The sequence below is a fragment of the Drosophila sechellia genome, chromosome 2L (assembly GCF_004382195.2).
Source record: "Drosophila sechellia strain sech25 chromosome 2L, ASM438219v1, whole genome shotgun sequence".
Classification (NCBI taxonomy): Eukaryota; Metazoa; Arthropoda; class Insecta; order Diptera; family Drosophilidae; genus Drosophila; species Drosophila sechellia.
Window position 1 is genome coordinate 10,265,842 of NC_045949.1, and position 12,678 is coordinate 10,278,519.

Here is a 12,678-nt window from a genome sequence, read left to right on the forward strand (position 1 = left end):
CCGATTGACACAGTGAAAAAGAACAAAAGAATGTTGAAGCTGATGATGATGCGAAATCTGTTTCACCAAAAGTGAAATTCATAACGTAGAAGTTGTTATCATAACATTAAAAAACGAATCTTTGTTTCCGTATCTAAGCAACTTTATCCTTGTAAGTTTGGTTCTATGTTTTTGGACGCCAAAAAGTAGGCAACAAATTAAGCCAAATCAAGCGAGCTCATGTTGATCCTTAGATTAGCAAAGACCATTGAAACAACACCAAGATAGTTGCATTAGTTTTAATAATTCTTTCCAATTAGCACTGGCCAAAATACAGAAGGCATTATGTTTGATCAAATTTGGGCTAAGGCTCCGCGAATTGCGTGTTTGACTGCGTGACTTTTGTTTTCCGAAACTCACCCACTTTCGCACGGGCCATTCCATTCAGATCCAGACGCCATGGACTACGTGTATATGGAGTGGAGTGGAGTATAGTGGAGGTCTCCTTGAAACGCGGTTGGTCACGAAAGCGAACAACAAAGAAAAGGCTTGCCCGTCATTTGAGGCAACATTTAATGGCCACTGGCTATGGGGCTATATGGCTATATGGCTAAAATGCTATAGGGCTCATCCTGAATAAACAGGGGTTGGTGTGTGTGTGGGTGTGTGCGAGAAGTTGACGTTCGTTTGTGAAAACGAAGAAAGTGATTAAATCAGCACGATATTTTGTAGGTGTGCGCCAGCTCACCCATTAAATTTCTCCCATCCGCATTCGTGTGTGTGTGTGTGTGTGTGTGAGCCCGCACACACACCTGCACATTTGAGCTACTGTTCTAAATTGACTTTTCGTCTGGACAAAACTAAAAATGACGACATCGCGTTTTTTTTCGCTTTCATAGAAAAGCTTTGCCTCTAAACATGCCCATCAAGCGCGTGTTTATAAACAACACAGATCTCTTACCAACCTGTATATAACATATATATGTAGGGTATATATATAGAAAGGTGTGCTGGGCCTCAGATTACACTCCCACATGCATGTTAGCACACATGTATGCAGTTACCAAATATGGGAACACGTTAATGTAATTAAGCCTTAAGGCTGGATAAAAGCCAACTCGGGTCGTATATTATTCGCGATATTGCAGGCAGTTATAAATTAACTTCTTTATGACTGCTGCTAATTCGGATTTTCAATTCGAGTGCTTGGTTTTTGGGGTGTTAATTTAAAAGAACTTAACCAGCTTGGAGATTTTAAAGATTAACATCAATGTCGAGGGGTTTAAATAGCTTCTTTAATAAATTTAAAAAATCAGCCCTATCCCAGGGTTGCCACATTTTTGATAGAAGGGTATCGTTATTTTATGTGCCAGTTTATATCTTTATTTGTCTTTCACGCAAGGTTCAACGTAAGCATTTCGAAAACGGTTTCGAGTGGTTTTGAAACACCAGTACGTTCCGTGCAAATACCCCTAATGAAGTTCAATTGGCGCGAATCAGTGGTTCGCGCGCTTATCGATAGGCAATGTTTTGGTTTTGCTTGCTTTCGGCATAAAAACGTAATTTTCATGCGGTTTTTGCGGCAATTTAGAGGCGTTTTTCGTTTGGCAAGTGCTGTTTGTGTTATGAATTAAAGTATCATTTAACTCATTTAATTAAAACATCGCATAGAGCAGAGTGTTCTTGTGTTTTAAGCTACAGTCTGCGCACGTGTTGACTAACTTGTTGTTACTATTGTAGCGTTGCTTAGATATTCTAGTGAATCGGCCGCAAATCAAAAACAATAAACAATTCTCGTGGTTGTCAACAATGCAGAGTCCCAAACTACTGAGGAATGCGCAAACCCAGCATGGAGATGCCTCATCCGTGGACGTGGAGAACATATTCCTGCACCGCCACATGCTGTCCACAAATCCCACTTCGGGTGTCAATCTCCACGATCGGGAAGATAACCCAAAATGCGTGTGGTTTCCAGACGACCAGGATGGGAGTCCAGCTGAAAGCAAAGATCCACCGGTGAGTAGTGATAGAATTGATAAGACCTTCTATTAAGTAGGTATTGTAGGTATATAATCCGGTTACTATTCGTATTTTATATCATATTTTTGAGCCGATCATATGATCTGAGTATATCTTGTGTATTTATACAAAAGAAAACAAAACAGAAATGTTAGAAATATATATATATATTTATGTGTAAAATGAAACTGAACTCAATTAAATGTCATTTTGTTCATGCACTTGAATGCATATTTGTTTACCCTGTCGTGTCCCCCTCCATTATTAATTCCCATTTATTTAGCCGCTTTATAGCGAGGAATCCGCGGCTGGCGACCACTTCTCCAACTTTGACCGATTCGCAGCTAGTAAAAGAGCATATTTATCTTGGGGGAATCGAATGCCCAAAACAATTTAGTCGGGTCTGCTCGCAAATTGTGTGGATTCGGATTCCTGTCCTCTCACTTATGCAGTATTATTGGTGTCGAGGGAAATTTCAATGCAGCAGCTCCAATCGCGCACTTAAAACTTAATTAAAAAGCTAATCAGGGAGTAGCAAATGCAATTTGCTGCATTAATTTAAACAATTAATTAGGGGTAATTTCAATTGTTGTAATGAACTTCATATCTAAGCTCATTCATACTGTAGTAGTTTAAATCTAAATTGACGTAATAAACTAGAGACAAAATAGGTTTTTGATTGAAACTTAAAGTGTTGGTTTGTATTTATTCTTCAGAAAATGTAGTTTTGAAGCCTCGAAGTAAGTTTTAAACTAATTAATAACAATAACGAAAGAAAGCTCAAACAGCATTGCGTGACTCCCACACATGTGAGTGCAAGATATGGGTTTATTTCAGTTTTATTCTATTACCTTAAAGTTTCGAGAGTCATAAAATTGGATATAAACATGCGGTGGAGCCAGGAGGAGTTGCTGCTGCCCAGGCACCTGGAGATTTAAGCCACTTTTACGAGACTTTGAGTCACAAATGCCCCAATAAACGAGACTGCAGTGCCTGCAGTGAAAGAGTCAACGTTCTGGCCGCCATAGAAATTTAAAGCCACCCCTAGGCGTCAGTAGATTCTTAAAAATTTAGGGCTCTGCTAAGATGTGCAACAAAAACCAGATTTTAGACAAAACCCTTAATGGCCCACAAAACCGGTACAGGCTGGCAAGTTTCGTGGCTTTTTGTTTGCTGGTTCTACCACCTCAACGTACGTGACAGTGTCAAATGGCCTTAAATATTTAGCCAAAGTGTACACTTAAAGGGCCATACCCAATCCTAATTCTCTCTCGCTAATTAAACTAATCAATAATCTAAAAAGCGGGTGTATACAAACGCATATATATTATTATATTTAGGGAAATAGCTCGAGGATGTCGTCTGGAAGGAGTTAAGTTATGTGTGGGGACCAACTGGACGGACACGTTTCACTTGCCTTCGTAGATATTTTACCACGGATTTGTCATAATTAGTTCTTTTTGGGTGGGGTTTCAGTGGGCTTCTAGTGTCCCGGCATCTCGCGCGGTGGCTGCCTAACGAGCTACTTTTGTCAAGTTGGTCTGTTGGTCGTGATGTTTCCGCAATTATTAGTGTCAGTGCCTCGTGCTTACGGGCGGGTGGGTATCCTAAGTGCGGTCCTCATTGTTTCCGCGATGCGCCTTTTGGGCCAGTCGTTTTTATAATTCTTACAATACCATGTAAACACACATTACGAAAACCGCCGCGGTTGGCGAAGGGCCGATGGTGGTTACTGGTTAGCAGGACGAGGAAAATCCCTCTAAGACTTGGTCGCCTGCAGTCCTTTTCCATTTTCCATTCCACTGACACTGGCTTGCGCCATCAAACTGAGGTATTAAAAGGGAAGAACGGCTGCCTGTGGACTAAGTGGCTTTGCGGATCAGGCACACTTTGCGCAATTAACTAAGTTATAGATGTATAGAAAAGTGGTTGTTAAGAAAACAAGCCGTGTGATTCGAACATATCAAATATTCCTAAATCTTGCCAATTTACAAACTCTTGTTGGGCTTTTTGCACGGACTCAATATTTATTTTATTTATGCAAAAGTGGTATTTCGCCATATCAACCTCATTTTGTAGAATAATAATTAAGATAGGCTTGTATCCCCTTTGTTAATTATATTTTACGATTCTTAATGATTTTAGCTTCTTTTTGTGACATAATAATGGTGACATATTGACTGGGAACAATCAAAAGTATACTTTAATAGCCAAGTACAAAAAAAAAAAAAACAGGGAAATAAATACAAATTAAAGGTATTGCATACATATGTAATTACTGTGTAGTATATATTAATTAAGACCATAAAGTGAATAAAAACCCTTAGAGATGGCACAATCGAATCTCTTGAGAAATCTGCGAGGCGCCAAATCAAACCGAAAATTTGTGTTGCCCACATTGAATTGGTCTGGCAATGCCGTGACAATGTTGTGTTATCAATGTAGGTGAATGTGAAGAAGAAGAAGCGTGGGCTTGTTTACAAAAAAACGCAATAAAAATCGAATGCGGATTGGCGGCAAGTGGGAACTCCAGCCGCCGAGGATATCCAATTCGTATGATAATTATGCTCACAGGTGTGGACGGATTGGAAATGTGCCATCAAGAGCATGTGGGCCGATAAGAAGTGACCCCAGAAATATGAGCCAGTTGGATAAGTTCCAAGACGATGATCCGGATGAAAATAGGGTGTACCAAGAAGCAGTACCCAAGGGCGTTAGCTCCTCTAGTCTTGTTTGTATTTTATAGTTTTAAACTTAGCATAACCCTAAAACAACTCGAGCGACATGGCACCTCCTACCTGTTTTATTATGGACTTTTGTCCATGTTTGCTTCCTGGCTAGAACATATTGCCTGGTAGACCAGTAATTAACAAAATACTGCTGGTTCGAAGCCAATTTTGTAGTTTTTGTGTTTTCCTTTTCGTGTGCAACAAGGAAAAACCAAACAGTCTGTCTGAAAATTATGCTTAGGCTGCAGAAAGAAAACGAGGAATTGTTTGCACACAAACACCGGAAAAAAGGCTCCAATGTGTTAAAAGCTGATAAGCATACATATATGATGACTTTGGCACGGTAGGCTTTCGTATTTTCTGCATCTTGAAATGAACTTCCTTAAATCATTTATATATATTTTGGCAATCACATATATAGAAAATAAAGCTGATTACTATCCGATTTTTTCTATCCTACAGATTTCCATATCAGAGGCAAAGTCTGAAACGCAATCAAAAGAAGTTCTGCCGGAAAAGCGAAAAGCTAGCAGCACAGATGACGAAGGCTATGTGAAAAAAGTAAAATTAGATGCCAATGGGCTAAAAACCAAGCGTCCTGGATTCAGCGATGAAAGATACGACGAAACATCGTATTATTTTGAGAATGGTATGGCCAACATCTTGATAAAATAACTTGGAAGATGTTCTATAATAAAATTGCAATCTCTAGGTCTGCGAAAGGTGTATCCCTATTTTTTCACATTCACCACGTTCGCCAAAGGACGTTGGGTTGATGAGAAAATTCTGGATGTATTTGTCCGCGAATTCCGAGCCGCTCCGCCCGAGGAATATGAGCGCAGCCTGGAAGCAGGAAAATTGACTGTTAACTCTGAGAAAGTGCCCAAGGACTATAGAATCAAGCACAATGATCTGCTGGCCAATGTGGTGCATAGGTAAGCATCAGTAGGAAATCTCATTTGAATATGCACACATTTGCATTCTAGACACGAAGTCCCTGTTACTTCACAGCCCATCAAGATTGTATACATGGACAAGGATATTGTGGTTGTGAATAAGCCGGCATCGATACCCGTAGGTATACTAATTCAGAAGGAATTTTGTTCAATAACAATCGTATGTTGTAGGTACATCCTTGTGGAAGATATAGACACAACACGGTGGTTTTCATCCTGGCCAAGGAGCATAATCTGAAGAACCTGCGAACCATCCACAGATTGGATCGTCTCACTTCTGGTCTGCTTTTGTTTGGACGGACTGCTGAAAAAGCCCGCGAACTGGAGCTGCAAATCCGAACTCGACAAGTGCAAAAGGAATACGTTTGCCGCGTTGAGGGACGCTTTCCAGAGTAAGTCCAAAATGCATCTAATCTTTTATATTTATGTTCATTTTTTATATCTTTCGTAGTGGCATAGTTGAATGCAATGAGAAAATTGACGTCGTGAGCTACAAAATTGGTGTTTGTAAGGTTTCACCGAAGGGCAAGGACTGTAAGACCACATTTAAAAGAATCGGCGAAGTGGGCAGTGACAGTATTGTTTTGTGCAAACCACTTACAGGACGAATGCACCAAATACGAGTGCATTTACAATACTTGGGTAAGTCATAACAAGTTAACTCCATGCAATTATAACACTCGTATTCCACAGGTTATCCCATTTCAAATGATCCCTTGTACAACCATGAGGTTTTCGGTCCATTGAAAGGAAGAGGAGGAGATATCGGTGGAATAAGCGAGGAGCAGTTGATCAGTAACCTAATTAGCATTCATAATGCAGAAACCTGGTTGGGTTTGGAAGAAGATCAAATCGTATCAGGGGAAATAAAAGACGCAGCAGCGAGTACTTCAGTAGTAGAAAACCCTATTAATAGTGAGACGGAAAAGCCTGTGATTACGCAAAACCTTGAACCAAGTAACGAAGTAAGTAACTGAAAATATTTGTACTGGAGAATACAATGCTTATAAGCTACTGCACAGATTGCCACCCAAACGTGCTATGAAGAGCCAGACAGGTCTTTTGATTCCAAGAAGGCAACTTCGGATCCGCAATGTTCTGAATGCAAGTTAAACTACAGAGACCCTGGCACAAAGGATCTCATAATGTACTTGCATGCATGGAAATATAAGGTCAGTTGCGAACTCTGCCTTTTAACGAATTAATTTAAAATTAAATTTTATTTTCAGGGAGTTGGTTGGGAGTACGAAACCGAACTGCCGGACTGGGCGTGTAATTCCAATATTGATTACGACCAAGTGTAAATGGCAAACATGACGCTTTAGTAAAAAGATCTATTTTTACAGAGTATAACAAATTGTGTTTCCATTTTATCTCCATTCTAGCAATGATTTAATTGCCATTACTTTGCGAATTACTTAATCATTTTGAGGGGCAAACGGACTGGAGCACTTTTGTTTCCCATATGCCATATGCTATCACTAAATATGTATCTTCAGTTAAGATAAAAAATACAAAAATTTATTTTCAAGGAACTTGTTTTGCAAATTTTTAAAATTTAAAACCAAAATCAGTTGGCGGGAAGGGAATGCCCCTAATTCTATCGATTAGTTGGTTCTTATCGATAACGGACGGGGCAGGATATGTGTCATCTCTGTCGGACATCTGGCGCAAATAAAATACAAATACCGAATTAAAGCAGCAAAACAATGATACACGATTTGTTATTAGCTTGCCGGAGCCACAATCCGGAACAGCTGGGCATAAAGGCATTCAACGTAAGTAAAATCGTTGGAAATAAAAAATTTCGAAAGCCTTACAAGCGAACTTTCTAGGAAACCACAGTCATTGACCAGTTCATACATCCTTGCGAGCGGGAGATATTTATGGACATTATAAAAATCATTAAGGTTTACCAAGAAGTTGAGCAGTTTACCAATTCATCGGGAAGGAAGTCCGACACACCTGACGAACTTCCAGGTATAAATGGAAGCCTGCATCGTTTACATGGTTACTACATGCTCAATTTGGCCAAGGGCATTGAAATTGCTCTGGAGGATTACTACGCGGAGATCGACCGTCTGGAAAAGTATTGTTTGGGTAACGAGCGCAACTCGCTCTCATATGTCTACAATGCCCTGTACGCCATGTTTCCCCTTCTGGTGTTCATGCGTAATCTAATCACAGAGATCCGTGTGCTGAAACTGCGAGGATGCGTCTTGCTCCACAATCTACATCAGCAGTGCGAGCACGGCGACATTCAACTGGAAAAAGCAATCAAGATGCAAGTGATAGCCAACACCCAAAGCCATATTTCCATAATACAAATGCTCTTCATTATGCAGAATTATGAAGCCTGTTAAGAATGCATTTTTCTCCAGCCTGGCTCACTGGCTGTTGTTTGGAGTGATCGACGATGTCCACTCGGAATTTTTTATTAAGTTCAACCCAACGGATGCAGTTGATGGTGGCTCATTCAGCAAATCAGCCACTTGCACACTTCTGGTAACAACTTAACAAATGATTATCCTAACCCTATTTTATAAATAACATTTCTATATCCAGAGCGCAGAGAAAACCCCCGAGGATTACATATGGCAATACGAGGTGAATATGTCTCAGCTGCCAGGATTTCTCTCCATCGTTTTAGCCGAAAAAGTTCTGTTCGTGGGACAAACAGTGCTGGTCTTCAAAATGGGGCGCAACGTAAAAGTTAAAAACAAAACCAACCCACTGGCGGCAAAACTGGCTGAGTTGGATTCGGATGATATCTATGAGCTGTGGAGCGGCAGGGAGTCCGAGTTCTTCAAAATGGTCGTTGATCTGAGCAACGAGGACACCATCAATGTGTTTCGCCTCGAGAAGGTTATTAACGATATCAAGAATTACGTTAGCGGCCGGCTGTCGGAGATCGCTGTGAACGAAGTGGATCTGGAGCGGCAAATGGGACTGATTAAGGACTTCTTTTTGCTGGGCAGGGGAGAGTTCTACTTGGAGTTCTGTTCCCAAATGGTCGGTACCATGGAAACTTATCGTGAAGAACGTTTTAAAAACGTCACTAGATCATTTGAGGTACAATTATTATGCTTATAATGTTCTAGATTTACATTTTTAACTCATAATCAGCTGGCAGCTACTATCACGGGAATCTCAGATGACTTGGAAAAGTTTTCACTGATCTGCCAGAGAAGCACTGCTGAACCAGACGATAACTCCGACTTTAATTTTCTGCAAGGCCTCAGTTTGAAGTATGAGTATGAGTGGCCATTGAATCTTTTGTTCTCCCCAACAACGATCGAGCGGTACAACAATATATTCCGATTTTTACTGATCATTCGAACATATCAATACGAAATACAAAGGGTCTGGGCCAAGCAGACTTGGAGGGCGAAGGTTGCGAAGGATGCGCCTTCAAATAACAAAATCATAACTCTTCGCAACTATCTAATGTTCTTTCTGAACAACATGCAGTATTACATTCAAGTTGATGTGCTGGAAAGTAAGTTTTTGTAATACGAAATTGATCGAAACTAGCTCACATTTTGTTACAGATCAATTTGGAATTTTGATGAATGTGATCAAGAGCAAAAGTGATTTCGAAGTTATACAAAGGGCTCACACTGTATTTCTGGCAAATGTTCTTTCCCATTGCTTCCTGCTTAACGAATCAGAGAACCAATTGAATGTCACCGGGAGCCAAAATCGAAATCCCATTTATGGAACCCTTCTTAAACTCCTTGGCATATGTGAGAAGTTTACGCATATGACCCAAACGAAAGATCCGTCTGATGACTTGGAGGATGAAGTCGATCAACTTAATGAAAGGTATGTCTTTACATTTTGGATAAGTAAGCGAGTTATGTCAATCGTTATTTTACTTTATCAATTATCGTGGGTTATTATAATAATAAAACTTTGTTTTTTTATAGTTTTGGTGTTCAAATTGCGAGCCTTATCCAACTATTAGTCGATGTAAAATCAGCATCTTGCTTGGGTCCGCTTTCGCAGCTGCTTTTGCGTTTGGATTTCAATTGTTGGTTCAGTGCCAGTCATAATACGTCCGCATGAATACAATGTTTTTGCCTAAAGTTGTAGCCGCTTAATGTCTTCTATACGAAAGTCATTTCTGAAAAAACACAATCGTACGATCAATAAAATGAAAGAAAATGTTATATTTTAATTACCTTAACGTTAAAAATGTGCGAACTTCGTTGGGTGTGAGATGCCAAGTTGACATCTCTTTGTTATTCTCCGGATTCCAGTACTCCGATAGCTCCGTAATCTTGTCCAGATTGAGGAGCGTAGCTATTTGGGAGATACGAGTCATCTTGTCCCGAACCGACCACGATGTGGCTCCTGTTAGATAACTGCCCAAGGCACGAACTTCCTGATCAAGCACCAGACCGCCGAGCTTTTGAATTGAACATAATCTATTAATATTATTCCACCTGGTAAATTTGACCTGTTTAGATACATACTCTATTAAAGCTGATTTTCTTAATAGCCCGTTCCAATTGAATAGTCACTTCGGTCGCCAAAATGCTAACGAGTGCATCATAGTTGCGCGGACTCAACGAGTTCTTAAAAGAGTTGAGGAGTCCATCCAATTGCACTATGAAAAACTGGACAAATGTCTCCCCAGCTTCGTAAGCAGCAAGTTCCTCCTATAACAATAGATTACATTACGTTCTCATACAGATATTTTAGTCCATACAGATACTTACCTCATTCAAATTGTGACTGTAGTTCAGGAACTGATTGATCCAGGGATTGAGACGTGGCTTAATGACACTGGATCGCAGCTGCTGCATTCCAAAATCAACGGTGGCTTTCAACGCGTCCCGCACAGCTTTAAGTTCCGTGAGGCAACTGTCCAGCATTTGACGTTCCACCGGCGTCGTTTGTGGAAATGTGCCAGCAATTTCCTGTTCCATCGTCTGACACAAGGTCTCAATATACTCCGTCGATATGTCGGCGTTGTTCAGCTGGACCAGGAAATTGGCTCGACCTCGATCGGCATCACTGGAATGTAGTTTTCCCTGCTGCAGCGTCGTTTGGATAGCATTGTACGCCTGGGCCAAGTCGATGTAGCCCGATGGATAGCCGCTTTTCAAGGGCGCCTTAAGTGCGCTCACAAAATCACCATCCAGGCAGGCAGCCACGTTGTTGATCACAGCACAGGTTCCGTTTATCGACTGGGTAGTCAGGGCCCTGCGAATGGATTTGCGAAGAATGAAGAACACATCGTCCACCATGGACGAACACTGCTGCCCAGACTCATAGGTGTCCAAGCCGATGGCCTTCAGCACGCTCTCCTCCATGAAATATCTAAAAAATATATTAACAATTACAAACAGTTAAGCAGCTTAAAGTAATTTCCTAATTTTACCTTTCCAGCAGCAAGTATGTGCTCAGAATTTCCTGCATTTGGCGGCGCAGATCGGAGTTCTTCATGATCTTCTCATAGCGTTCCATTATATCCAACTGCTCCTTTTCAGGCACACACGTCTCCACATGAACCTGCAATACTAATAGTTATCTAACCATTTTGTGAGAGCCTTTTATCCTTGCCTGTAAGCGACGTCGCATAAATCGGAAGTACAACTCGACCCTGGCGTGCATGACGGTTATTTCAGCTATAATGGCATCGATTTCCTTGGGATTTAGCTTGTCAACCGAGCCGCCAGATGGTTTCCTATAATGACCCAGTGCCTGGATGCTGTTGCTCCCGAGATTTCCGCCGCCGGCCGACCGCTGAGTGGATTCATTTACTTGCTTGCTGCGGTACTGAATCTGTCGGTTCTTGTTGAACTCCATTAGAAGATTCTTCACCTCCGTATCGCATTCGTGCTGCAGTATGGACACCATGTCGATGAGAGATGATGAACTGCGGGAGAATTACATATTTTAAGAGATACCGTTTTACCATAACTAAGCTACCTACGCTTGTCCGTAAAAGGCTTCGATTATCGGCTGATTGACTTCCACCACCCTTGCGAAGTTTTCCAGAATAGCAGTCAGTCGATCTGCGTAGGCCAGTTGCAGGCGTGATTCCGCCTTGGCTATGTCCTGGGCGTTCCTAAGTTCCTTTTGCGCCTTGTTTGCCAGCTTCTGGCAAATGTAGAGCGAGAACTTTTCGATTCCGGTGCGATGGCAACCCACAAGAGGAAATATTTTAAAGAATCTTTCCACAGAGGCCAAGTCATCGGCTTTGACCGCCTCATCGAAGCGCTTGGCAATCAGCACTCGGGTCTTTTCGGTGGCATCCTCCAGCGTCTTGACCGCATCGCTAACCGATGTTATGGAGCCCTGAACGTCGTCGGCGGTGCGTCGCAGCAGTTGCTGATCCATCGCCAGGAAGCGGGCAATGTGGGTGGCGCTCTTCTCGTAGTCCTCCTCGCCGATGGCCTTCACCACGCCCTGGCTGCACAGATGCAGGTCAATGAGATCGTGCACCCGTTGTTGGCATTCGGAGGCACGGCACCTGGCCAAATCCAACCGGCGCACCTTGGCGCTCACCGATTCGGCCAACTGGGCAGTGTTTACGATCTGGTCGTTCAGCTTGTTGGAATCGCTGTCCACCGTGTGTAGCAGACTGAGGGATCGCCCAATGCCACTCATTTTGGCCTCAATCTGACATTGTTTGGCCAGCAGGGACTCCAGTCTCTCGTTAACTTTTGCCTAAAACGGAGGAAACACATGAGACTCAACCGGAGTTTTATTGACTTGGCACTCCACCTCTTCGTCGGCAATCCGCTGCAGCGTTTCGTCCACCTCCTCATTTGTGCCGATGTCTAGAGCACCTAGCTGTTCCAAAACACTCATTCTGCTGCCGTCGGTCCGGATTTCCGGATCTTTATTTTATTTATTGATCTTATTTTCCAATTGGATAAATGTTCTGATACGTGGATTGGAAAATTTGTTTTGCTTTGAAATAGCGATGGCAATTTGCGGCTCTGGGTTAGATGTATCGGAATTTGGTATATCGATAGCTT

The 12,678-nt window shown here is 41.8% G+C and overlaps 3 protein-coding genes across 5 annotated transcripts; 2 read left to right on the forward strand and 1 right to left on the reverse strand.

The window, feature by feature from the left end:
• Window positions 1–1,484: 1,484 nt before the first annotated feature.
• LOC6612011 (RNA pseudouridylate synthase domain-containing protein 2) lies at window positions 1,485–7,036 on the forward strand. Of its 3 annotated transcripts, XM_002036492.2 has the most exons (10): window positions 1,488–1,586; window positions 1,720–1,995; window positions 5,190–5,376; window positions 5,440–5,662; window positions 5,714–5,801; window positions 5,855–6,075; window positions 6,135–6,325; window positions 6,377–6,648; window positions 6,706–6,855; window positions 6,913–7,036. In XM_002036492.2, exons 1-10 carry the CDS (start codon window positions 1,548–1,550, stop codon window positions 6,985–6,987), a joined length of 1,722 nt encoding a protein of 573 aa, XP_002036528.2. In that variant the 5' UTR covers window positions 1,488–1,547; the 3' UTR covers window positions 6,988–7,036. The 3 variants fall into 3 exon arrangements, with proteins under 3 accessions (XP_032583003.1, XP_002036528.2, XP_032583002.1); XM_032727111.1 differs by lacking the exons at window positions 1,488–1,586; window positions 1,720–1,995; window positions 5,190–5,376 and having other exon boundaries at window positions 5,570–5,662; window positions 5,739–5,801; XM_032727112.1 differs by lacking the exons at window positions 6,135–6,325; window positions 6,377–6,648; window positions 6,706–6,855; window positions 6,913–7,036 and having other exon boundaries at window positions 1,485–1,586; window positions 5,739–5,801; window positions 5,855–5,947.
• Window positions 7,037–7,392: 356 nt separating this feature from the next.
• On the forward strand, window positions 7,393–9,863 carry LOC6612012 (gamma-tubulin complex component 4 homolog). The gene is made up of 7 exons (XM_002036493.2): window positions 7,393–7,461; window positions 7,519–7,967; window positions 8,029–8,188; window positions 8,249–8,755; window positions 8,810–9,182; window positions 9,235–9,508; window positions 9,613–9,863. The coding sequence occupies exons 1-7, from the start codon at window positions 7,393–7,395 to the stop codon at window positions 9,749–9,751; spliced, it is 1,971 nt and encodes a 656-aa protein (XP_002036529.1). The 3' UTR covers window positions 9,752–9,863.
• Window positions 9,541–12,620, reverse strand: LOC6612013 (conserved oligomeric Golgi complex subunit 4). The gene is made up of 8 exons (XM_002036494.2): window positions 12,422–12,620; window positions 11,628–12,364; window positions 11,255–11,570; window positions 11,073–11,203; window positions 10,408–11,011; window positions 10,162–10,347; window positions 9,868–10,094; window positions 9,541–9,809 (listed from the first exon to the last, which is right to left on the reverse strand). The coding sequence occupies exons 1-8, from the start codon at window positions 12,506–12,508 to the stop codon at window positions 9,767–9,769; spliced, it is 2,331 nt and encodes a 776-aa protein (XP_002036530.1). The 5' UTR covers window positions 12,509–12,620; the 3' UTR covers window positions 9,541–9,766.
• Between the last annotated feature and the right edge of the window lie 58 nt (window positions 12,621–12,678).

What these genes read in the sequence shown, in the direction of transcription:
- LOC6612011 (XM_002036492.2), top strand. Translation starts at nt 1,548, where the DNA reads ATGCGGTTTTTGCGGCAATTTAGAGGCGTTTTTCGTTTG. An exon ending in ATCGTATTATTTTGAGAATG is followed by an intron (nt 5,377 to 5,439) that starts GTATGGCCAACA and finishes TGCAATCTCTAG; the next exon opens with GTCTGCGAAAGGTGTATCCC. An exon ending in ACCTTGAACCAAGTAACGAA is followed by an intron (nt 6,649 to 6,705) that starts GTAAGTAACTGA and finishes GCTACTGCACAG; the next exon opens with ATTGCCACCCAAACGTGCTA.
- LOC6612012 (XM_002036493.2), top strand. Translation starts at nt 7,393, where the DNA reads ATGATACACGATTTGTTATTAGCTTGCCGGAGCCACAATCCGGAACAG. An exon ending in CTGGAAAAAGCAATCAAGAT is followed by an intron (nt 7,968 to 8,028) that starts GCAAGTGATAGC and finishes TTCATTATGCAG; the next exon opens with AATTATGAAGCCTGTTAAGA. An exon ending in GTCGATCAACTTAATGAAAG is followed by an intron (nt 9,509 to 9,612) that starts GTATGTCTTTAC and finishes GTTTTTTTATAG; the next exon opens with TTTTGGTGTTCAAATTGCGA.
- LOC6612013 (XM_002036494.2), bottom strand. Translation starts at nt 12,508, where the DNA reads ATGAGTGTTTTGGAACAGCTAGGTGCTCTAGACATCGGCACAAATGAG. An exon ending in AGCGGATTGCCGACGAAGAG is followed by an intron (nt 12,365 to 12,421) that starts GTGGAGTGCCAA and finishes CCTCCGTTTTAG; the next exon opens with GCAAAAGTTAACGAGAGACT. An exon ending in ACAGTCACAATTTGAATGAG is followed by an intron (nt 10,348 to 10,407) that starts GTAAGTATCTGT and finishes CTATTGTTATAG; the next exon opens with GAGGAACTTGCTGCTTACGA.